The sequence below is a fragment of the Pleurodeles waltl genome, chromosome 11, assembly GCF_031143425.1.
Source record: "Pleurodeles waltl isolate 20211129_DDA chromosome 11, aPleWal1.hap1.20221129, whole genome shotgun sequence".
Lineage (NCBI taxonomy): Eukaryota > Metazoa > Chordata > Amphibia > Caudata > Salamandridae > Pleurodeles > Pleurodeles waltl.
This window is the reverse complement of record NC_090450.1, coordinates 98021883-98047755: the sequence shown is the minus strand read 5'-3', so window position 1 is coordinate 98047755 and position 25873 is coordinate 98021883. Positions and strand designations below refer to the sequence as shown.

At 44.0% G+C, this 25873-nt stretch overlaps 1 protein-coding gene across 1 annotated transcript in view; it reads right to left on the bottom strand.

The window, feature by feature from the left end:
- Positions 1-25873, bottom strand: part of LOC138265472 (transient receptor potential cation channel subfamily V member 6-like) — a 223294-nt gene that overhangs the window by 31162 nt on the left and 166259 nt on the right. The window contains exons 14-15 of the mRNA XM_069213212.1: positions 20650-20716; positions 2289-2557 (exon numbers count right to left, since the gene is read on the bottom strand). Coding sequence (XP_069069313.1) covers positions 2289-2557; positions 20650-20716 — 336 coding nt within the window. The remainder of the gene's footprint in view (positions 1-2288; positions 2558-20649; positions 20717-25873) is intronic.

The following is a 25873-nucleotide window of genomic DNA, read 5'->3' as shown; positions in this document are numbered from 1 at the left end:
AGTGTTAAGTCTTCTAACGTTCCATCTTTTTCATCATTGGGGAGTGAAAATAGTCAGCTATTTGTCTCTGCCAGTCCCATAATCAGTTTGTTTTCCTTCAGCTCACAAATAATAAGTTTCCAACCATTCAATCTAATGCTGTTACGGGAGATCAAAGTGATCTATATGGGTGAGTGGTCAGTAATATCCATGGCAAGGTATTCCTGACACTAGGAGAAGTGAAGATATAATTGAGTCTAGAGTAAGAACAAATACGTGGATGAGTAAAAGGAATAATACAACTCCATCCCATTTTCTCTTCTTCACATATTCTAGTTCCATCAACCTGGGAAAACTAGCCAACTGCAACTGGTTTGGTGGTTTCTTTGATACAGCTGATGATTGTTTGTCTATCCAACTGCCTATTACACAACAAATTCTCCCCTTAGGATTACCATTTTGCAGTTGCTGTATTTGCGCCAAGATTTTATTTTGCACAGTGAGGCCAAGAATGCCAGTAGAAGCAAAACATGTGCTACTTCCGAATCTTCCATATACATCAGCATGGCATTCCCAATATGCACCGTGATTTAAGCTGAAAAAATGGGACAGGTGTCCTGCTCACTGTTACCATGCTTTTGAGAACCTGATGTAAATCTGCAATGTACCAGTAAACAAAATGTCCTACTCGTTAAAAATTAGACTATGTATCCAATTGATGTATATCCTCAAGCAGTGCAACATCAATCCTATGACTTATGAGTGACTGGACCACGACCCTCTCTTCACACCCCCCCCCCCCACCATTGACACTCCAGGATAATAATTGTAAGTGAGGCTTGTAATACAACTTAAAGACAGCCACAATTCTCCCTCTACTAGCTCACTGACCCTAGCCTTGAAACAAACTAGCAGTCCCCAACACTACACACTCTGAGGTAAGATGGGCGATACATTACTCATCTTCCCAAAGCATATATTGCCTGTTCCTCCAACAACCTAATATTTACTGGGAAGCAGGTCTACAAAATCGGAGACTTTGCAACAAAAAAATGACCTTTCACTAAGCACAGCCCTAATTTGCAAGCACATACAAATTGCCATTTGAAGTGTAATTTTCGGGCTTCCCTTCCAAATAGCAATCACAATGGGATGTATAAAAGGTTCAGGCCCAAACAACATTTTCAAAACATTGATATTTTATCGACTATATAAAGGTAGTGGTTAACCTATTTGCAAACAGAAAGTGACCCACAGGTACTTCTTTGTTTTTGCTAATGTTGCCAAAAACATTTTTAGGAGTAGGCACTGGTCCCGAGGGCCACTGCTTAGTCTTAAGAAAAAAATTGGAAACCCTTTCTTTTTTCTTTTTTTTTCTTTTTAGAAGCATCATTTTTCCCTTCAAGGAAAACAGGCAGTATTTCTTAGAGAGTAGTGCACTGTATCTTCAAATTTTGTTGATGGGAATCTGGATTAGATCTTCAAGCACATAATAACATTTCTTTAAAGTGATTACTGCTTTTCATTCCTACTGTGCCCACGCATTAAGACAACTTCTTGAAATGTGCTTCTTACTGATTTGTGTCTATGGCTACTGTGTCCACCTTTTGCTCTAGGGTTGTCCTTCTATCTTCTATCACTCACAGGGTTTCGAAGCGTGATGGTTCTGATTCAGAGCTGGTCATTCTTCTGCCCAGCTTGGGGAATGTGTAACTTATCAGCAGAGGCAAGTTCAGTGGGCAAACTGCTATTTGATCTATAGGTATGTCACCAGTGTGGAAGCATGCTGTGCCATAGGCGACCCAGAAACCTAATCCACAATTCATTGTATTCATTGTTGTCCACAGGGTGCAGGCAAGGCAGAAGAAGAAGTAGGCACACCAGCCTTTATGGATATGATACAAGGGATTGTAGGGGATTCTCTGCTGCAAGCAGAGGTGGGTCGTCCTTTGGCTGTGGTTACAGTCCACCCTGCAGCTTGCCAGATTTTTCCAAGGCTCTTTACCAAGTTGTGGCAGGATGGCACAGACGGCTAGGGCCCGCTCTGGTGACAGCCCCTCTACAATGACTCCATCATCCTCAGCATCCAAGCGTAGTCACTGTAGCCATACTTTTATGGTCTTGTTTCCATTTTCTTGAGCAGTCTAGAACTTTATGAACAAGCTCCACTCCTAAAAAATATCACCTTCTTGTTTACTTGTCTAATTATTACTCCTGTCCTAGTAGAAATTTGAAAAAATAGTACAACTCTTTTCTCCGATGTTATTTCCTACTTAAAAATGCAAACAATATGCTAGTGATTTTCGTACCTGTATTTTCCATAAATCCTCCCTTTCTTCCGCCACTCTCCAGTATGTGTCATCCATCATTGCAATGAGAATGTTCAGCAGCAGCAGGTAGACTAATATCATGTAGAGACTGTACACGATGTAGGCAATGGCTGGGGAAGCAACATCACTGGGCACAGGCAGATCAATCAACCCCATCATCAATTCAACCACAGTGTACATAGTAATTGGGTAGTTCTCAAAGTACAAGTACTGTGTTAGGTCCAGTGTCTGAAATATGACATAGAAGGCTGTTGGGAGAAAAAATCCAAGTCAACAAAATGGAAAAAACTAATAAACAAGATATCCACTGCTGAGCACTGACTGGCTAAAAATAAATAATCAAGCATACAGCCTGACCATCAAAAGTAGAAAAATCAATTAGTACTTTTCACGCCTTCCCTTTCTTCCCCAGTATTTCCATTGATCGCAAATGCTCCCCTTGAAGTCACATTCAGCTAGAGTGTCATTACACGGTAATAATTACACAGAAGTGTAGTAGTGCAGGCGATTACAAGAACTCCTCCATTTCTATTAATTTCCATAAATACACATGCAAGAACGTTTCTTCTGTATACGGTGCCATTCATTTAAAATTGAAATGAGCACTCTCCAATTAGTTTCATAACAAATGTCGTTAAGCACGCTGTTAATTAACCCATTCCTTTAGAGTCATGGAGGCGGGAGCTGTTTTGCATTGCTCAATTAAATATTTTTCGAACGTTGACAATCATTGATGGAAAGGGGATGAGCACATTTACTTTGTATCCACTCGTTTACAGATGACAGAGCACAAAGTTAGTGGCCCTTCTAGGTTAGTGCATTCAGGTCAAAATCCAGGAGGCGCTTTTTATGGTCATTCAATCATTCCTTCGTATTCTTGAAGTGGTAAAAACACACGGTTGCTTCCACAATCAAAAAGAAGCATTGGCAAATCCAATATGTCTGCCACTGGCTGCTAGTTTTCTGTTTGTAAATGGCTGGTGTGCTAGATTGTTGCAAAACTTTATTATTGGGAAAGCTGGAAACACTGGCTAATAGTAACAAAAATGTTGGTTTCAAAAAGCACTTAATGCCTTAGTAGTCTTTGGTACTAAAGGGAAATATTTTGTGTGGACGTGCGTCTTTTGAAAGGGCAGAATGGCATCACTCACAGTGAAGTTGGCCAGTGGCTGGAGTGGGTTGACCCTTTGCTCATGTTGTGTAGCCAATGGTTGAAGAGTGCTGGCTGAAAGCAGCTTTAGGCAAGTATATTATACATATATGTTTAGTAAGACCAAAGGTCTTGGCTAAAGTCAGATCTAAATAAAGAATCTTGGCTTTTTGAGTGAAGCAAACATTGGACACAAACTGTTGTCACTCACGAATATTTAAGTAGTTAGGATATGCTGTTTTTCTATAGAGCACTTTTACACCCATATGGGTTTCATGGTTGTTGGACTTTTGCTCCGTGGAAGTCGCCGCACCACGTCGTGACCGACGCCGCTTGAAGTGCGTGGATTCAACGTTTCGCACAGACGCCACGATCCCCGACTTCGCGCATCAGCTTGTTTTCACTCTTCACCAAAGGTACTGTACTTGGGGGTCTACACGACTCCGTGTCCGGCGCCGCTGGTGTCGGCTTGTTGGGAACGACTCCGTCACGATGCCCTGTTAACATCTCATCGAAGCATTTTTGTTTCTAATCGCTATTTTTGAGTTTAATCTTTAAAAATTCATAACTTGACTTGTGGATGTCGGATTTTTGTCGTTTTGGTCTTGTTTTGTTTAGATAAATATTTCTTATTTTCTAAACTGGTGTTGTGTCATTTTGTAGTGTTTTCATTAAGTTACTGTGTGTGTTGGTACAAATCCTTTACACCTAGCACTCTGAAGTTAAGCCTACTGCTCTGCCAAGCTACCAAGGGGGTAAGCAGGTGTTAGCTGAGGGTGATTCTCTTTTACCCTGACTAGAGTGAGGGTCCTTGCTTGAACAGGGGGTAACCTGACTGTCATCCAAAGATCCCATTTCTAACATTGGTGATCAGAGGTTGGGATTTGGACTTGTATTTGTACTTGACATACAGTGATTAAGTGTACACTACTGTTTTGATCTCAGACCACTACGTGACCACATACTACTTGTTTGGTGATCTTTCATTTTTCTCTTTGGGACTCCTTTTTGTTCTACTTCCATGATTTTGCTGATCCCTTGACTGATTCTTTTTACTTCATTGGGAACTTGTTTTCTGCCCTTGGAACTTTGCACTTGTTGCCATCATGTCTCAATCTGGAGATGCAACAGCTGGAGCTGTGTTTGAATTAGAAAAACTGAAGAGGTACTCAGTTGCTCAATTGAAACAGTTCTGTGAAGATCTTGCCTGTCACGTTAAGAGCTCTGCCAGGAAGGGGGAGCTGCAAGAGGCATTGAGGGCATAGGTGACAGCCAAGGAAGCTGGGGGCACACAGAAGATATGATGGGAAAGTGCAGAGTCTACACCGTGGTGTATTAGAGGCACCTGTTACACCTGGGGGGAGGTTCTCCAGGAGTGGTAGCGGTAGGTCCTCTAAGGGTCTGACTCCTAAAGATGTGCAGGACAGACAGGCAGAAAGGGCCCGCCGGTTGGAGGCAGAAAAGTTGAGCATGCAAAGGGAGTACGACGAGTGGGAAAGGGACTTCGAGATAGAAACTATGATTTTGGCTTATTAGCTAAAACTGGAAAAGCTGGCAGTCAGGAGGGCTGAGTCCAGCTGGAATGGTGGCAGCAACAATTTTATATCCAGTGCTGCTGAAGAAGTGCACATGCCCAGAGATGTGTTGCCCTACTTGAAGGAGGGAGTTAACACACGCCAGGAGGTTCAAGGGTATGAGGTAGCTCCAGTGATGCACAGGGTCCCTGAGGTGGATTGGGGAACTGGCATGGGGAGTCATATTCCTACTGGTGGGAGGGACACTCTACTGACTCTAGGTGAGAGTGACAGGGAGAGGGGTTCCCCCCAGGTAGAAGTCCTGGTTATGGAGTGTGAAGACATCCCAGAAGAGTGTGGGTTGAGTGTCAGGGACAGTCAGGTACTGTCTCACCAGTCTCAGGAGGGTGATGTGGGGTGCTTTTTCAAAGCAGAGTCACTGGATGGTTGGGTGAAGGGTACTTTGGTTAATTCATGTAAGGGGCTGAGTGATGTAATTGCTGGAGAGCATATGTCTAGTCCTTATTTTCCAGAGCTACGCCAACACCAGGTGGAGTGTGAGTTCTCTGACCCCAGGGAGCTTACAATGGAGGCAGACCTCTTGGTGAGTACCAGAGAGTCTGAAGAGGCATTTGGGGGGGCTCCTGAGAGGAGTGGTCTAGGTATTTCCTAACCAGGTGAGGTAGGGAAGGATTGTAGTGTCCCAGGTAGGTCCTAGTGTAGTGGGATGGGTGAGGGACCCCATGTCCAGTCTCTGAGGAGAGGGAATGGGGATGGGCTGAGGTCCAAGGTGCCCGAGATCCGGTCCCAGGTCCTGGAGGGTTCCATGAGGGAACACCAGGAGGGGAGCCTAGCCTGTACCATAGGGCCATCTGTTGAGGGAGATCCCACAGTGTCAGGAGAACTTGGGGGGGGCGGCTGTAGCCAGCGTCCCACCAGTTCTGGTGTCTGGCAGTACCACTCCTAGTGAGGGGGTGCAGAAGTCCAGACAGAGGGTTGAGAGGGGGTTGCGGACCCCAGTGGAGAACCTGGAGGGTCAAGGGTCAGCTCTGAGAGCAGAGCCCCCCAGGAATGACCTTGGTGAGACCATTTCTGGGTTGGGGGAATCCAGCCTCTGTCAGATGGGCAGAGGTCCGGAGACCTGCGCCAGCCAGACTCTTGTGTGGCCCTTGGGGACAGTGTGTCCCTTGAGGGGGGTAAGTGTGCCCCCCTGGAAGTCCTGGTGTGCCAGGCAAGGGTTCAACCGCAGGGTGGTGACTCTGGGTTGAATGATCAGGTTCAGGAGGTAAACTCTGACCTGATGGGGGGTAATTGTGCTCCCAAGGAAGTCCTGGTGCGCCAGGCAGTGGTTCAACCGCAGGGTGGTGACTCTGGGTTGGATGACCAGGTTCAGAGGGCAAACTCTGACCTGGTGGGGGGTAGGTATGCCCCCCAGGAATTCCTGGGTTGCCAGGCAGTGGTCCAGTCTGTGAGTACACACCCTGGACTGGAGGATCAGGTGCAGGGGATAAACCCTGACCTGAAGGGGTGGGCGGTTTGCCCAATCACCCCCCAGTGTGATTTCAAGGGGTACTCTCCCTGAGGGGTGGGTGCAGAACCCTGAGAGTAGGGGAAGGGGAGGGAAAGACTCACCCCTGACCCCAGTGCAATGTAAGGGTACAGAACCTGGATTGGAAGGCCAGGTTCAGGGTGTCCCCCCTGACCTGGAGGAAGGGGCTACTGCTAACAGTGCCCCTACCATGTTGTCTTCTGGGGGGGCACTCCTAGTTGGGGGGTTCAGGGCCAAGGAAGAGAGGGCACGGGGAGGGAAGCCTCACCCCTGGTCCAACCTGAAGGTACAGACCCCAGGTTGGAGGACCAGTTGCAGGTTAACATCCCTGCACTGGTGGAAGAATTGTGCAGGACTGCTTCTACAAGCACCCTGACAATTTTGGACTCTGGGGGTTCCGCTCCTGCAGGGAGGATACAGAGCCCCAGAGGGGAGGACCAGGGTCAGGTTATCTTCTCTGACCTGGTGGAAGGGAGAGTGGTCAAAGGGTGTCAGGCACCTGGGGCTACCGCTCCCCACTCTCCACAGTCACAGTGGGTGGAGAGGCCTGAGGTGAGGCTCTCATCCCTGACAGTCATCAGGGGTCACTGTGGCTTGCTGTCCTGGTGGACAGAGTTGCCCCTGGGGGTGGGACGAGAGTCACACCCCAGGGGTGGAGTGGGCAACACCACTGTGTTGGCCCTGGTGGTACTATCTGCCCATTGCAATACATCTGTGAGCAAAGTAAAGCTAGGCGCTGCACAGATGGTGTCTGCAGATGTGGAGAAGGGTTCCCCATGGGTTAGCTTAGTGGGCCCTGAGAGTATGGACAGAGGGATCCAACTGGAGTCAGGAAGGCGTAGAACTGGAACATGCCCCTGCTGTCGTGGGCCTGGGTCCTTGTTCTATCGCCCCAATCAGGGAAGTACATCAAGGTATTGATTGTTCTCCCCTGGCTTTAGGCTGGTAGGGGGTCGTGTTGGACTTTTGCTTATGCAGGGTCATCCCCAATCTTTTTGCCTCCTGCCTCCTATTTTTTCTGACCTGTCGCTGTTGGCTTTGGAACTCTGAGCACTTTACCACTGCTAACCAGTGCTAAAGTGCATATGCTCTCCGTGTAAATTGTATGTAATTGGTTTATCCATGATTGGCCTATTTGATTTACTAGTAAGTCCCTAGTAAGGTGCACTAGAGGTGCCAGGGCCTGTAAATCAAATGCTACTAGTGGGCCTGCAGCACTGGTTGTGCCACCCACATAAGTAGCTCTGTAATCATGTCCCAGACCTGCCACTGCAGTGTCTGTGTGTGTATTTTTACACTGTAAATTCGACTTGGCAAGTGTACCCACTTGCCAGGCCTAAACCTTCCCTTTTCTTACAGGTAAGGCACCCCTAAGGTAGGCCCTAGGTAGCCCCAAGGGCAGGGTGCAGTGTATGGATAAGGTAGGACATATAGTAATGTGGTTTATATGTCCTGACAGTGAAAAACTGCCAACTTCGTTTTTCACTGTTGCAAGGCCTGTCTCTCTCAAAGGATAATATGGGGGCTACCTTTAAATATGATTAAAGTGTAGATTCCCCTAGAGAGTAGATGGACATGTGGAGTTTGGGGTCCCTGAACTCACAATTTAAAAATACATCTTTTAGTAAAGTTGATTTTAAGATTGTGCGTTTGAAAATGCCACTTTTAGAAAGTGAGCATTTCCTTGCTTAAACCATTCTGTGACTCTGCTTGTTTGTGGATTCCCTGTCTGGGTCAGTTTGACAGTTGGGTTGTTTTTCACTTCACACTAGACAGTGACACAAAGGGAGCTGGGGTGTAACCTGCATTTCCTGATGAGCCATCTCTGCTAGGAGGGAGGGGTGGAGTGATCACTCTCATCTGAAAGGACTGTGCCTGGCTCTGACAATGCAGACTCCAACCCCCTGGTGTGTGTCTGAGGCCTTGCCTGGGCAAGGCAGGATTTCACAAGTAGGTGTGAGTCCCCTTTGAAGAAAGGTGACTTCAAAGACTAAAATGGGTATAAGAAGTGCACCCAAATCTACAGACTTTAGAAACACTTCTGGAACCAAGAGGAACCTCTGCCTGGAGAAGAGCTGATAGCTGAGGAAGAAGTGCTGCCCTGCCTGTGACTGTGCTTTGTGGAGCTTTCCTGCAGTGCTACTTCTGCCAGAGTAAGAGGGCAAAGACTGGACTTTGTGTGCCTTCCCTCTTGTGAAGAAATCTCCAAGGGCTTGATTTAGAGCTTGCCTCCTGTTGTTTGAAGTCTCTGGAGAGACTCCTGCTCTGACAAGTGGTGCCCTATCCAGTCCCTGGGCCCTTGAAAGGAAAGCTGGTGGAAATCCAAGGAAATCGACTTTGGACGACTCCGGACCGACGCCGCTGCTGAATCCGGTGACGCCGCCTGCACCTGACGCCGTGACCTTCGCTGGAACGCGACGCTCTTCGCAGGCCCGATGCCGCTGCAGCCCCGCTGAAGTCCGCGACTCCGTGGAAGTCGCTGCACCACGTCGTGACCGACACCGCTCGAAGTGCGTGGATTCAACGTTTTGCACAGACTCCGCGATCCCCAACTTCGCGCATCGGCTTGTTTTCACTCTTCACCAAAGGTACTGTACTTGGGGGTCTACACGACTCCGTGTCCGGCGCCGCTGGTGTTGGCTTGTTGGGAACGACTCCGTCACGACGCCCTGTTAACATCTCATCGAAGCATTTTTGTTTCTAAGCGCTATTTTTGAGTTTAATCTTTAAAAATTCATAACTTGACTTGTGTATGTTGGATTTTTGTCGTTTTGGTCTTGTTTTGTTTAGATAAATATTTCTTATTTTTCTAAACTGGTGTTGTGTCATTTTGTAGTGTTTTCATTAAGTTACTGTGTGTGTTGGTACAAATCCTTTACACCTAGCACTCTGAAGTTAAGCCTACTGCTCTGCCAAGCTACCAAGGGGGTAAGCAGGGGTTAGCTGAGGGTGATTCTCTTTTACCCTGACTAGAGTGAGGGTCATTGCTTGAACAGGGGGTAACCTGACTGTCAACCAAAGACCCCATTTCTAACAATGGTGCTGAGAGACAATAAAGGTAACAAGGAGCATAAACATGCAAAACATTATTGTGACAAAGGTAAAAAGAAAAGCTTGTAGTGCTAAATGAGACAGGAGATCAGGCAAGTTACTCCAGATACCAAAGGCAAGCATAAGGAAAGCTATCCGATCCTTCAGAGTGCGCTTAAACCACAGGAAAAAAAACCAGGGCCTGATTTAGATATTGGCAGATGGGTTACTCTGTCATAACGGTGATGGATATCCCATCAGCTGAAATCCACATCCCATTATTTCCTATGGGATTTAGATTCGGCGGATGGGAACCTTGTGATGGCGTAACCCATCCACCAATATCTAAATTAGGCCCTGAGTTATTCAGATAAAGAAAAATAAAATGTACTTCCTTCATCTAGTCGCATATCCGCCATTGCACTAACCACAGAGAACTTTTCCTTCTATGTTAAATGTCAGGTAAATGTTAATAAACTTTGAGGTGAGCATGATTAAGGACAGTGCTTACATTGTGCTTCATTTAGTGTTTCATGGTAAACAAATTTTAATTAGGTTACATACAGTGACTCTTTTAAAGGATGTGGTCTGAACATGAGCTTTGTATTTTGAGAATGGGTATAGATCAAGTCTGGAGAGAACATGGGAGGGTGAGACACAGAGATGAAGCCCACAGATATATAGAATATAGAACTTTTTTTAAAAAAAAATATTTGACAGGATGTAGCTATGCTGTATTTTCCATCAGCACAGTGCCCAGCCCTTTTGCCACATATTTTAAAGTTAACTATAAAAATGGCAAGAAGATTACTTAAGAGTGGTAAACGATCGCCAATAAGGACACACCAAGAATTGCTGGCTCGATACTATGTAGCTGAAAATTCCCTTAAGTTTAACCCAGTCAATGCTTAGATGCTGCGCTCTTGGACATTGTGTCCCCCGTTCTCAGCTAGGAAAAATTCTAGCATGCTGGTGTGGGCTTTTCCGCCTTAAAACTTTCAGGAGAGTTGTTCTGTACATGGCCTTCAAACACTGGGCAGAAGACATGACTGCACAATATCAGTAACACGCCCTGCAAATGGAAAGGTTGCTGTCTAACTGCCACACCTGCTGAGTTTGAAACTTGGGAACCAGGATGGAGTCCCTCCATCGGCTCACATACTGTGTGATTTTACAAATCACCTCATTATCCATTCAAAAAAAGAATGTAATCTGGTGCTCAAGAAAAGCCTTTGGGCCAGGCAGCTCTGTATAAGCCTGCAAAAAAAAACAAGCATTGGTAAATGCATTAGGTTTCTCCTATGTGATTAATATTCTTTTTTGTTGTTGTAAGATTTGGCTTGGTGAGCAGTTGTGCAATATAAATTAATGAAACTCCATAAAAGTGTTATGACTTGTTTATTGAGAAATCCAATAAATTGTGCAGTTACCGGTGGTAATATAATGGAGGAAGATTAGGTAAATGGTGGACGACAAAGAAAAAAAACATGCAGCAGCCAAGCACATTTGATATGCGTGCCAAAATTGAGCAAACTCATGAACTAAACTTGCAAAGAGCTGTGAAATGCCCTCACCCTGCTTCAAGAAGAAAACTTCTAAAAAAAGAGTAAAGAATATAAGACATACTAAATTGCATACAATGAACTGGGTCACCTGTACATGTCTGAGCAAGTTCATGTTGTGGGTGGCTATTTATAAAGATCTGGTTTGAAAGCTGTAGAGCAGAGGATAAAAGGCAGTGTTAAGTATCTCACTGCGCCTGTCATTGGGGCAGGGCACAAAGGTGTTCAGAATACATGCTCATCCAGTCCTTTGCAGAGAAAAGTACGTCTCTGCAGAGTACAAGAAGAGGTGAGCCCGAAGTTCTCAGAAAAACCTAGCTTCACTGGGAGAAAGAAAAGCTACTGTAACTGCTTGGTGGAGTCATTTTCGGACCTTAGAGGGAACAGGTGCCAGGCAAAGCTGAGAGGCTGTCCTCTCATTTCTGTGCACCTCTGGGGAACGTTCACTGTTAGTTCTAGTCCCATTTCCCACAAAAGAACATGTCTGCACCAGCCATCCGACAGATGTAAACATGGAGAAAGGACTGAGGAAGACGTTCCATAGAGAAACACAACTAAGGCCACAGTCATAAAATGTTGTTCCTTGCTTTCTAGTCTTCAGCAGCTACCCGAGGGCAGCATTTGCTGATGCCAACTATCTCTTCAGCATTTACATTTAATTAAGTTACAAAACATTGCTTTTTATTTTAAATAGATGCATGTTTCTTCTTTTCAATAGTTTAAAAGTAATATTTAAAGCATTATTTGGACTGCATGCATGTCATGGAGACATTTAAAGAAAGACTAGAGCGAGAACAGTCTGCGCGTGCCATTATTGTTCTGCTGTGGAGGCTGTATGAGTGTGACAAAAAGGGTTATATTGTCAGGTCCAAAAGGCGGTGTATAATTGCACACACAGGCTCTGCAATGGCAGGCCTCAGACATGGTTGCAGGGCTACTTAGGTAGTAACAAGGTAACAATTAGTGCTGCAGGCTCACAAGCAGCATTTAATTTACAGGCCCTGGGCACATGTATTGCACTTTACTAGGAACTCATAAGTAAATTTAAATATGCCAATTGGATTTTAGCTAATGTTACCATGTTTTATGGGAGAGAGCACAAGCACTTTAGCATGGGTTTGCAGAGGTAAAGTGCACAGAGTCCCAAAGCCAGCAAATACAAGGTGAGAAAATTGAAGGAGGTAAGCAAAAAGTTGGGGTGAAGACCACCCTACGTCCATCAGGTCTAACACATTATATGTATACAACCTCACCAACTACTTTTACAACTGTTGCTTACCATCCCATAAACACACTGGCACAGAAGCGTGGACGAGACCTGCCCTAAAGCAAAGGGCCTATATATGTAGAAAGATACAGGATACAGTGCAATATGTGCAAGCAAGTGGCAAAGCAATCTACAGAGTGCATTGAAAGTTTCACCAAATTTCTTTCATTTGTCTCATTCCCGTCACAAAAGCAAATGAAAGATGGGGTTACAGTGTACAGGGAGAATTATTACCCTATATACTCAATGACAGAATCCTCTTAATTTCATACTGTAAAGACCTTAACAAAAAAACCATAAGTGGCCTCTAACCCATGAATAGAGTTGTGTCACTTTGTCAGAGGGGAAGCCTGGTATTCAGAAAAAAATGCAGTAGGAAAGGCAATAGGGCTAGTTTTAATATGCAAAGTCATGAAAACCTGGTTATGTTTAAATACACACATGCGCATCTGTGTTTCCATGCATTAGCCCATTAAAGCCAGACCTGTTGTCGTCACCAGGCTGGACAAGATTATAGGTGTTAGACCTGGCAGCTTTTTAGCATGTCTCCCCAGTCTTTTTGCCACTGACCTCCTGTTTTTAGGGTTTACTGGACTCTGTTTTTGCTGGTTTATTGTCTCTGCACACTTTACCACTGCTGATCAGTGCTAAAGTGCAAGTGCTCCCTAGATAAATTGTACTATTGCTTGGTTTATCCGTAATTGGCCTATTTGATTTACTGGTAAGACCCTGGTACAGTGCACCAGGCCAATGGCCTGTAAATCAAATGCTACTAGTGGGCCTGCAGAACTGATTGTGCCACCCACATAAATAGCCCTGTAAACATGGCTCAGGCCTGCCACTGAAGTGTCTGTGTGTGCAGTTTTAAACTGCCAACTTGACCTGGCAAGTGTACTCACTTGCTGGCCCAAACCTTCCCTTTTGGTACATGTAAGGCACCCCTATGTAGGCCCTAAGTAGCCCCGTGGGCAGGGTGCAGTGTATTTAAAAGTTAGGACATGTACTGGTGTGCTGTACATGTCCTAACAGTGAAATACTGCTAATTTGGGGTTTCACGGTTGCAAGGCCTATCTCCCTCATAGGTTAACATGGGGCTGCCTTTCAATAACTTTAAAGCACAGACTCCCTTTGAGGGCAGATAGAAATTTGGAGTTTGGGGTCTCTGAACTCACAATTGAAAAACATATCTTTTAGTGAAGTTGTTTTTTCGATTGTGAGTCCAAACATGCCACTTTTAGAAAGTAGGTATTTTCTTGCTTAAACCATTCTGTGACTCTGCCTGTTTGTGGATTCCCCGTCTGGGTTAGGTTGACAGTTGGGCTGTTGTGAATTCCCTCTAGACAGTGACAGAGGGTCTGGGGTGTAGCCTGCAGATCCTGATGGGCCATCTGAGCTAGAGTGGAGGGAGGAGTGGTCGCTTACACCTGAAAGGACTGTGCCTGCCCTCACTCAATGCAGTCTCTAACCCCCCTGGTGTGTGTCTGGGGCCTGGTCTGGACAAGGAAGGATCTTGCAAACACTTGAGACTTTGCTTTGAAGTTAGCCAACTTCAAAGGCAGAAAAGGGTATAAGAAAAAGACCAAAACCCCAGACTTTTAGAGTCTTTCTGGAATCAAGAGGAACCTCTTCCCAGGAGAAGAGCTGAAGGAGGAGTACTGTCCCTTTGCTGTGTTGCTTTTATGGACTGGCCTGCAGTTGCTGCTTCTGCTTAAAAAGAGTGCAACGGGTGAACTTTGCTATGTGTCCTGCTTGAGAAAGTTCTCCAAGGGCTTGGAGTAGAGCTTGCCTCCTGTTGGACGTCTCAGGGATACCAAAGACTTCAGCAACCTCGACCTGCAGCACTGGGAACTGTGTGTTTTGTGCTGTTCAAGAGGAGAAATCACCACGCAGCTGGCAACGAAGCAGTTGGCCTGCACTGTGACCTGCCGACGCAGCACGGAGTCCATTGCCCTGCTTCGCACCGCAACCCTGGTCTTACCGACAACGTCATCGGATGACTTCACCGAGCCGCTGCTCGTACCGTGATCTGTGGGCCCCAAACTCCTGCATCACCTGCTCACACCACAGCCTGAGCTTCCCCGCCGCCCCTGCTGACACCGGCGCCGCTGCCTGCACAATGGCCTGTGGACACCACTCGTGAGGTACACGCAGCACTGTCCCGTCTCGCACCGCAGCCCCAGTCTACCGACGCCAGCATTATCAACTCCAGTGTTGTCACCAGGCATCCTGCCTGCACCGTGGCCTGTGGACACCGCTTGTGAGGGTCACAAAGCACCGTCCCGCACCACCGGCTTGGGCCTACCGATTACAGCATTTCAGCAACGACGACACTGCTGCCTGCACCGTGACCTGTGACACTGCACGTCGCACCGCCCCACTTCACACCGCAGCCCTGGTCTCACCAACCCCCCTGAACACCATCACTGAGCCGCTGCCTGCATTGTGACCTGTGGGCACCGCACATCGCATTGTCTCACTTTGCACTGCAGCCCCAACGCCATCCACGCCAGCGCTCCTGACTTCATTAGCCCGGAGTTCGATCCACAGGGCGTGTGACTTCAAGGATCCGATGACCTCCGCACTGACTCCAGAACCAACACCGTGATGCCAGCAAAGCTGCTCTCTGGATCGAGGATCACGACACCCTGCAATTCCAAAGGTACTGTTTGCGGGTCTTCCCGACACTGTAGCTGGCCCGGGTGCCGCGACCAGCGTAAACTGTTGGTTTTGTTGATCATGACGCTGTGATAGCCCCAGGTGGAGCTATTGACTTCAAGGAACCATATTTTTGAGTAAATCTTGCAGAATTCATAATTTTATTAGGGTATGTTGGATATTTATTGTGTTTGGTCTTGTTTTATATAGATAGACATTGGCTATTGTTCTAAAACTGGCGTGGTGTCCTTTTCTAGTGTTTTCACTGTGATATTGTGTGTTATGTGCAAATGCTTTACACATTGCTTCTGAGATAAGCCTGACTGCTCGTGCCAAGCTACCAAGGGGGTGAGCAGAGGTTATCTGAGCGGGTATCTCCCCTATCCTGACTAGAGTGAGGGTCCCTACTTGGACAGGGTGCAAACTGACTGCCAACAAAAGACCCTATTTCTAACAATAGGTAAGTGGCTGGGAACACCTTTTAAGCAAACATGTTTTCACTGTTCATAGATCTGAATACATGACAGCGTTGTTAGGTTTTATTGCTCATGTATTATCAAATATAGTCAGGCAACTTTTTTATTGGACATGACTGTTAATAATGCAAAGAAGCTAAATGGCCTAGTTTATTCAGATTGACAACACTGAATTTGACACACCCACCATCATAAGGTACTACAACACACAAAAAGGACATTTGAAAGTCGTAACATATATTGTATGTCACTTTTGTATTCCACATCACCAGAAAAATGTTCAACATTAACAAGCGACAGCTGGAGAAAAATAATAGAAACTGTCTTTGTCTGCTGGGGATGCTTCCACGTGGGCATTCCCAAAAACAAGCACAGTGATGTGCTGGTTTACTTAATCTCCCCGTGGTGGCACGCATTTCAATCGTGCATGTTAAAGGCAATCTTGAAATGCGTGTAGCCACGGGGAGAGGAGTTAAACAAGCACAGTAGTGTTTTTAATGTACTATTAAAATAGCTAATTTTTTATGAGTTATCATCCTGTCGCATTTCAAGAAAAGAATTGGCATGTATTTTAAATTCAGCCTTGAACAGTCCCCTTACTTCCAATCCTGGCAGACACCAATACATTTTAAGCCTCCCAGGGAGTAAAGGCTGATCGCTCTGTACATGCTGGCGCTTTTAGGAGATTGCACAGTTGAAATAAAACACAAAGAGCTTTGTGGAATACGATCCGAACGAGCTAGGCCAGGCACTAAGCTTCCAGTGTGTGATCATTTACTATGAACATTGTCTAGTTGCTTTTAATGTGCTTCCAGCCCAGATCCCGACAAGAAAACACCCCGAAAACTCTCGCGCGACACACTAATTCTTCAATCACAAAATATTTCCTGTGACGTGGTGGAGCATCTGTTTCCAGCTCTGCATTCTGGTAGTGGACCAACAAGTGAGTTCACCCAATGAAGTACGAGGACAGGAATTCTCATGAAGAATGAGAAATCCTCCCTTCATCGTGTAATATAATGAGGATAATGCAGGGGTGTACCAGTGGCTGTAAACCATTTTTTTGAGGTTGGGGTCCACTGTGAGCATTTAAAACAGGGGTGTCAAACTCAAATTCTTCGGGGGCCGCATCAGCAGTTTGGTCACCCTCAAAGGGCCGGTTGTATCTCTAGGACTATGTGTCCACTCTTTATTATCATAAATTATTGTCACTGCATTCAATTATTACTGTTTTTTGTAATAATGTAAGTAATAACTAGCTCTGAAAGCAGAAACATAGTCAGAATAATGGCAAGTAGATATTCAAATGTACAATTATTGTACAATTTATTGAAAAATGATTTTTGGTAACAGACAGTAATTTTTTTTTTAAACATACAAATATTGCCAAACACTGTTTATTACACATATGGCAAACACAAGGCATTAACTTTTTTTTAACTTTTCTGACTAGATGGCTGACATCATTTTCCTGAGGTCAGTCCATCGATGTCTGGCGTTAGGTCTTGTGCTGTAGCAATCCGCAAAACAGCATGGAGGTTATCATCAGTGATGCGTGATCTGAGCTTGGTCTTGTTCAGATTCATGACTGAAAACATCTGTTCACAGAGATAGGTGCTCCCAAACATGGACAGAACACGTGCAGCTTGAAGTCGGAGCTGTGGCATCAAAGCAGGGGGGAGGAGACGGTAAAAGTCATCGACTGTCGCATCCTGGAACTTCGCTTTCAGGCTGCTGTTACACTGAAGTTCTATTAATTCCATTTGAAGGTGATGTGGTGCACTGTCAACATCGATGTTGAAGGGATTGGCAAAGCTGGTAAAGGTTAAGTTTTGTTCTTTAAAGTCAGAAAAGCATCGATTGAATTCATCAATCAGCAGATTCACTTTGGTACCCAATCGAGCACATGAAAAAGTACCTGGGAATGAGGTTGAGATGCTTTGGCAGATAGGAACGTGGGCAAGACTGTCTTTTTCAAGCTGTGACTTCCATAGGCGCAGTTTCTCCTGGAAAGCTGTTATTGCCTCATACATTGAGGTTATGACTTGTTTGCGGCCCTGCAGCCTCAGATTCAGTTGGGCGAGATGCTCTGTTATGTCACACAACATGGCAAAATCGCACAGCCAGTTTGGATCTGACAGTTCTGACAAGGGCTTCCCTTTACTTTGCATAAAAAGAGTAATTTCTTCCAAAAGCTCAAAAAATCCCTTGAGAACGGTGCTCCTACTCAGCCACCTTACTTCTGTATGGTATGGCACATCTGTATGTTCCATGCCAACCTCCTTCAAAAATTGTTGGAACTGACGATGATTCAGACCCCGTGCACGCAGAAAATTCACTGTTTTCGTGACTGTGGACATTATGTTATCCAGTTGCAGAACCTTGCCACACAGAGCTTCTTGGTGGATAATGCAGTGATAAGTTATCAGCGGCGTGTGGCAATTACTTTTTTTCATTTTCTCTTTTAACAGTCCAACCAAGCCATTTCTCTCTCCACACATTGCTGGAGCGCCATCAGTAGTAAGTCCCACCAACTTTTCCCAAGGTAATGTCATTTTATTTATGGATTCCTCCACTGCATTGAAGATGTCCCTCCCAGTTGTTGTCCCATACATGGCGACCACATCCAAGAGCTCCTCACTGACAGACAAGTCTTCCTTCACACCTCTTACAAAAATAGCTAGATGAGCTGTATCAGTATTGTCAGTGCTTTCATCAACAGATAATGAAAATGCCAGATAACTGCATGCCTCTTCAGCCAACTTTGTTTTAAGATTACAGGCTAGGTCCCTGACTCGGTCTGTGATGGTGTTTCTTGACAAGCTGACATTGTTAAAAGCCTGTCTCTGCTCAGGGCACACCTGTTCACATACCTTCAGCATACACTGCTTTACAATTGCACCTTCTGAAAAGCACTTTGAAGCTCGCGCAATTTCTTCAGCCACAAGATAGCTGGCTTTCACTGCTGCATCATTTTTTGCTGTCATTTTTGCAAACATATTCCATTGAAAATGCAGGCTACCTTTTAATTCTTGGACTTTTTGTTGCTTTTCCTGGTGGCTAAGGTTAGCAAATTTGGCTCCATGTTTGGTCTCAAAGTGCCGGCGTAAATTGTATTCCTTCATCACTGCCACTGCCTCATAGCAAATAAGACATACCGGCTTGTCTCCATTAATCACAAACATGTATTCACTTTCCCCTCTCTCCTGAAATTGCCTTCCCTCTGCATCAACTTTTCTTTTCTTGGACATTTTTGGGTTATTTGATTGTAGTTTATGGTCCCTATACCACTGTAAAGTGACACGGAAGTGGTCAGTATATCCAAAGTTTACCGCTCAGACTTTTAAGCAGAATAATAAGCAGACCCCCCCTCCCCCCACATACATCATATGTACTTACAGTACAGGAGAGAAGGGTTCAGGCAGCCGTTGGATCTGTCACATCACAGGATGGCATGCCCTCAATATAAAAACAAGTGGAGGTTTCCTGAATGCATGTAAAGTGGAGGTTTCCTGTGTAGAACGGCCGGCGCCGCTAGAGGGCAGACGTTCTCTGGCTTGTAGGCTGCCGCCCATGCGCTGAAGAGGCGGCTTTCTTGTGTCCAAAAAAAAAAGCGAGAATAAAAGGTGAAGGCTGGCGGCCGGCGGCGGCTACACGGGCCACATGACGAGGTCTGGCGGGCCGGATTCGACCCGCAGACCTTGTGTTTGACACCCGTGATTTAAAAAAGCAAGCACAGCGCTGTGCTTGTTTACTTAATCTCCCCGCGGCTGCACGCATTTCAATCGTGCATGTTAAAGGCAATCTTGAAATGCATGCAGCTACGGGCAGATTCAATAATCAAGCACAGTGCAAGCGCTATGCAGAGTAAAAATAAAAATAAGCACAGCTCAAGGGCTATGAAGGGATTGGAATAATAAAGGAGCAGTGCTCAACCGCTGTGCAGACAATAGCTTAGTTTTTAAAAAAAGTTGCACGAGGCGAAGAAATATTTGGGCCCTGGGAAACTGATAAGCACTAACACACGAGGAGCGCGCATTGGTAAAGGCAGGAAATATGCTACAGCCAATTGAAATGGAGGAAAATTAAGTGGCAGGAACAGTAACCAATGAAAAGCAAGGGAAAAGCAAGGACGGGTGGTAAGCCCCTTTAAAAATCTACATTGAATTCAAAAGATTTCATCACAAGCACAGAGCAAGCGATGTGCAGGTGAAACCTAAAAAAAAATCAAAATAATTAAAAACTCTGCTTCCTCAACAAAAAATGACTACATAATATAAAATGTGGCAGCCCATAATAAAACACATTGTTTTCATGCCAGCCCCTCTGCAGAAAAAATTTATCCCATGCATTGGTTGCCAGCAAGGACAATACATTTAATTCACAAAGACCTTACGATAGAGAGTAATCCTGTTTTTTTTTTGAGGCCTACTCTTGGTATTGCAAGAGTAGGCCAGGAGTACTCTTGCCTTTATTGTTGCTTGCTTTTTCCTTTTATAAGGGGTATTTTCATATTTCGTATACATCAAAGTCACTCAATTGATAATTAGGTTAAAAATACCATCAAGGAGCCAGTATTAGTTACACTAAAAGCAAGGGTTCTACTTGTCCTTACAGTAGATATTCATACTAAATAAAGATCAATGCATAACAAACTAGACAGATACAAAGGCTAGTTCAATACATATGTGATGTACAGTCATACATTATTTGTATAAGACCTGCAAACCCACACAAAGGTATTGGGGCCTTTGATCGTACAGAATGATTTTTACAGAGTGGGATTTGAAGAACCTGGGTATTAAAAACATTTGAATATAACCATAAACCTAGTTTAACTATGCGTTGTGCGAGCATTTGTGCAGTATTGCACTATTCTGTGCTGCAACTGTGGGTCCTTCTAACAAGAGCAGAGCGCAACCTTAACAGCCTTGAAAAAAATTAGTCAATGACATTAATAATCTTCTCAGAAAACATTCATTCAATGGAATACATGTCATTACAATGGCAAAAGAGAGGAAACTTTAAGCTAAATAGTTTTTTTGCAGATTTTTGTTTCTTTAAATTGTTTCATTATAATAGTATGGCATTTATTTCTTGAGGAACAATTTTTTTTTTATATGAATATAACACTTACCAGACGAAAAACCAATGACGCATATGAAAACTAAAGTACACCATTGCAAAAGATCAGTAAAGATGATCTAAAGAAATTAGAAAAATGAAAAACAGATATTAATCTGATTCTGTCAAACACTCAATGACCTGCAGAGGTTACTTACAGGTAGGTACTCCGGAAAAGTGCATTCCACTTAAGCACAATTACTTAAAACCTTTCCTAATAGAAAGAGCAGAACATAAGCAATTGGTGGCAAAGCAACAGGTCATGCATTCAGATTGGTTTAAAGGCTACGTAATTGATAGGTGAGGTTGTGTGTTTGGGTGAGACTTTATGGTCGTGCGATTCACTGAATGCTGGCGTTTGGTGAGTTGGTGAACATGGACGATGGTTAAAATACGGAGAAGGGACCATTTATCAATGACTCAGAGTGCATGCTATCTGCAACTCATGTTTTAGCTCGTGGAATTTCCAAGTTAGTACTGTAAACAGTGAGAAAATAAAGATTGGGTAGCTTTATTCTGCATCACTTGTCACTTTCAGGGCCTGCATCATGAGTAAATATGTATTTGTATGGATGTAAATACCTGTAGATTAATATTGGTGCAGTGACAATTGCACCCTCAAGCCAGACCTAATAATTCATGTAGGTTAATGATTGCCTTCCTTCTCTCTGGTCTGCTGCCAGAGAAAAACACCAGGAATTATCTAGGTATCTAAAACACTTTAATAGCATTACAATGTCTAGTGTGTGCCCCTGAAAGTTCAAGCTCATGCAGCTGGATAAATAAACAAAATGAACACACTGCATGGAGGGTAAGCACTTTTTGTTTTCAGAAGTGTACCACTACTGCTTAATCAAAAAGTGTATTCCTGGTTCCCAACATGTGGACAGAGCCAAATCCCCTCTCTTGGTGATTCTGACAGTACTGTCTGCCAACAGCAGCTGTGTCCAGCCAAACCATAAAATAGTCGAAGTCCAATTGGTCCTTTAAGTAGGGATTCTAGTGAGCCAAGCCATCAATTGCCTCAGCAAAGACTGATAATGGGAATTGAGATTGGGTCCAGGATATCATTCTTTACTTCTAGCTTTGATCTACTGTTTTCTGGATGTCAAAACCTAAAGTCACTTATTAGAAATTGTGTTCCCAGTTGATGGGTGTGAAACCCTACTTAACAGCAATCACAATCCTCATCATGGTGAAGTCACAAGTAAACTCCAAATTAACCTGTGCTCCACCCTCTGTTAGACTGTCACAGAGCATCCAAGCTTAATTTAGAGGCAAGTTTAGGGTTTCAGTGAAAATAGCATCAAAAAGCACGAATCTTAATCCTGGTTGTGAAGAGATGCAGAGTTCTGCATTGAGGATGCATCACGCAGCAGAAGTGACATGAGGTCTGAGTGAGGATATGCATTGTGCAACAGTGGTTCCGGGGAGCTGCGAAGTGCCATGTGATGCTCTTGCATGGAGATGCGTCGTGCTGCAGTGATTCCTGTGGGTGCGCTGGGTGAGGCAATTTCCTTGTGTGGAGATGCATTATGCAGTGGTGGTTCTGATTGGCTGTAACGAGCTGTTCAAAGTTCTTGCGTTGGACAAGTTTGCTCAGCCGATGCAATGCGTTAGTCCCGAGGGTAATGCCACAAGGGAGATGTGTCAGTTCTGCTGAATCCACAAATGGGGAACTAGAGCACCACAGACCCACTTCCAAGGGTCCAGAACTGGGGCAATCCTTTCAGCAGCACAGCACCCTTCTTGGAAGATTTCACAGCTCCAAAAGTGTAATGAATGGGGGTCTAGGTTAAATATTTATCTATGGTTCTAGTTTTGAAGTAGGAGACATTTCTAGAGATTTCCACACACCAGAGGTGCTTGAAACTTCTTGCTTTCCTTTCCTGGCCTCAGATTGCCTGGGGTCACAGGAGGCTAGTGTCAAACTCCTTTGTGGGAGGAATCCAGCAGGGGCTTTGTGATGTGAAACTGTGGTAGGTGACAGTTCCTCTCCCTCGTTAACTGAGAGTGGCCCATAGTGCCAACACTTAGCTTCCCTATGTCTCACTGTCTGGGAATAATAGACAAAGGCCAACTGCCAGCTACACCAAGCCATGTGACCTAGGATACAGGCAGCAGACACAAGATGTTTGGGACAGAAAAATGGCAACTTTTCAGAATTGTGATCAAAATCCGAGTTTACCATTAAAGTGGGACATTTCCACCTGCCCAATTAGAAGTTATAACTTATTAAACATAATAAGGAAACCCAAAGTTATCCTCTGGGAGAGGTGGGCCTTGCAGTACTGAAAAAAAATGTTATGAGTTTTTCTCCACAAGGAGATTTAAACCTTAAAAGAACATGTCCAATGTTTTAAATACGCTATATTCTGTCCTTTGGTTTGTCAAGGGCCTACCCTTAGGGTAACCTAAATGTATTACAATGGAAGGTTTTGGGCCTGGCAAAAGGTTTTTTTTGGCAAGCCCTGGCAAAAGGTTTCTTTTGCCAGGTCGCTCTGGTACTTGGAAAACTGCAAGTTGTAATGGCAGGCCAGAGACATGTTTAAAGCGCTGCTTAAGTGGGTAGCACAATCAGTGCTGCAGGCGCACTGATAGCATTTAATTACAAGACCTGGGTATATGTGGTAGCATTTTATTAGTAATTTGCAAGTAGATTAAAAATGACAATTGGGTGTAATCCAGTTTTACCATATTTAGAGAGCTCACATGCACTTTAGCACTGGCTAGCAGTGGTAAAGTGTGAAGAGTTCTAAAGGTCAACAAAAATGGAATCAGAAAGCAGGAGGGTGAAGGCCAAAAGTCTGGCCAAGTCCAAAATCATCTAACCAGTAGAGAAACAGAAGAAAGGAGAGGATGTGGCTCCACATCCAGAATTGCTGACTTTGAAGGTGGGGAACCAGGTTCAAGTCTTGGCGTCGGCTCAACATCATTTGATTCTAGGCAAATGGCTACATCTCCCCGAGCCTAAATAATTAAATCCAATCTTATGTTATGTAACTGGTGCTCATGTAAAGTACTCCAATACCCAATGGAAAAGTGCGCTCTATATAAAACTGCAAAGAAGAATAAGGAGAGGCATGGATTTGGCCCCTACTTTTGAAACTAGCTTTGTTGTTTAAGGGTTGCTTTTGACTTCCCAGTGTTTGATATGAGATGCCCACAACGTACATTTTAATTGCTCTGACCAGGTTCCAAGAAGGTGATGATGCATTTCCAGTCACCAATAACTAATACTTATTCCTGAATCACTGGTAATTAGTTGATCAAAGTACTTTTATACCTTATGTACAAAAATACCTATGGGTAACACATTTGTACACTGTGAACATGGATTATTGTTCTATAACAAGAAAAAGTTTCCCCTTTATTTTTGTATAAGACAATCATTATACAAGTAATACTAACCGATGCAGATGTACCAGTTTTGTTCATTGGCAAAGGATGCAGACCTGTGATAATATGGCAAGTTTTTGAAACTGTGACCTGCATCTCATTTACACGTTTGCAGTAAGGTTTTATCGCACTGAGCTTTTAAGTCTAGATTGAAGACTTTACGCAGAGTCTTAGTACTAACAAGGACTTAACTTACTGAAGCGCTTATTCTCCTTATAAATTCATGTAAGACTAGACTATAGTCAAAGACCTCTTTTTAAAGAATAGTGTTTGATTCTCATTTTAGATCATAGATAATGTTAAGGGTGTCAAACACAAACTACAGAGGTTTGAATGCATCCTGCAGTTACAGCAGGGGTCTTCTAACTGGGGTGCTAGCCCTCTTGGGGGGAAGCCTAACTGATCCCAGATGGGGCACCAGGTTCAGGCTAAAAGAAGCATCATGCTGATAACTGTGCTTTGGTTTAAGCAGAAAAAAGTGAGCAGCAGTCAATCAGACTGTAATGGGCCATCTCTAACTTTCCGGCTGGTAGTATGTTTCAAAAGGGGAAGGGACTCCAAATAGTCTTCAAACCTCCCTGCCCTAATTTCTGAGAATCACATTGTGTTTACCTTTACACATTAGAAAGGCCTGGTTAGCATGTTTGGCAATCTTGCTTTTTAAAATAGGTAACATAACTTAAATGCAATGCCTAAATTAGTCTAGTTGTATTTAAACCTTGCCAATTTACCAATGTAATAGAAAAATTGTGAAGCATTCTGTGAGAACCCAATGGTGTCTTTACACTGTAGTGGGAGGGGGGGGGGGTGCAGCATTAAAAAGTTTGAAGACCACTGAGTTATAGTTTCACATCCAGCAGGGTTGACTGTGTCCTTCGTTCCTATGAAGCTATACACTGAGTGGCAATAATTTGGATAACAGTAATACGTATTATTGTTGCTTCTGTAAGTAGGAGAAACCTGGCAAAAAAGTGATATTATTTTTATGTTAGAGATTTGGGTGACTGTTCTTAAACAAAGCAGTTTCCAGTATAGTCAAGATCTTTACAATTCTGACTGTGCTGTCAAGACATATCATATCCAATACTTTAAATATTTCACTTCTGGTTTTTTTTACGCTCTGGTTTGCAATTCCTGATACATTTCAAAGTTAATCTTGCAAGACAATCATAGGGTCATTATTCACAAAACCACAATGAAAAAGTCACATTGTTGATCATATTGGATTAGAAATATCCTTCAAGTGAAGGATTTTTTTTAAGGAAATCTATGGCAGAAATAGAGTTATTCTATTACTCATGTGCATAAAACAAACTTAAGAAACTATGAACAAACGCACGGCTAGCTCTTCATGCTTCTTCAGTTCCAACTCAATATGAGAGTGGTTCCTCCCCACTTCCTGCTCTTGATATAAGTAATTTTGCAGGCGGATTCAGGGTGGCAAAAAACAAAATCAGCAAAACAATTGTGGGTATCTACAATTTGAGAGTACCGTACATATGCAATCCATTTATCAGGGCTGCCTGCTGGTCACTCACAAAATGCCCCCTTTTGCGTTTCTAATTCTAAATTTGCAAATGTGCAGTATTCATCTTAATGGCAGATTGTTCACTTCCACAAATGCACTGTTGAATGCAGATTTCCAGACAATCAGATTCTCCGAATCAGATTTTGGAAGATCTCTTTTGTGTATCTATGTTTACTTCAGGTGAGCAAAAACAATTGGAGATTTACCTCAGAAAAAATATTAAACTGTTACACTATGATGTAAAACAGTTTAGTATCAGAAAGTGCTTAATGCAGCTGGGCCTCTGTACAGCATCTAACAAGATACGTTT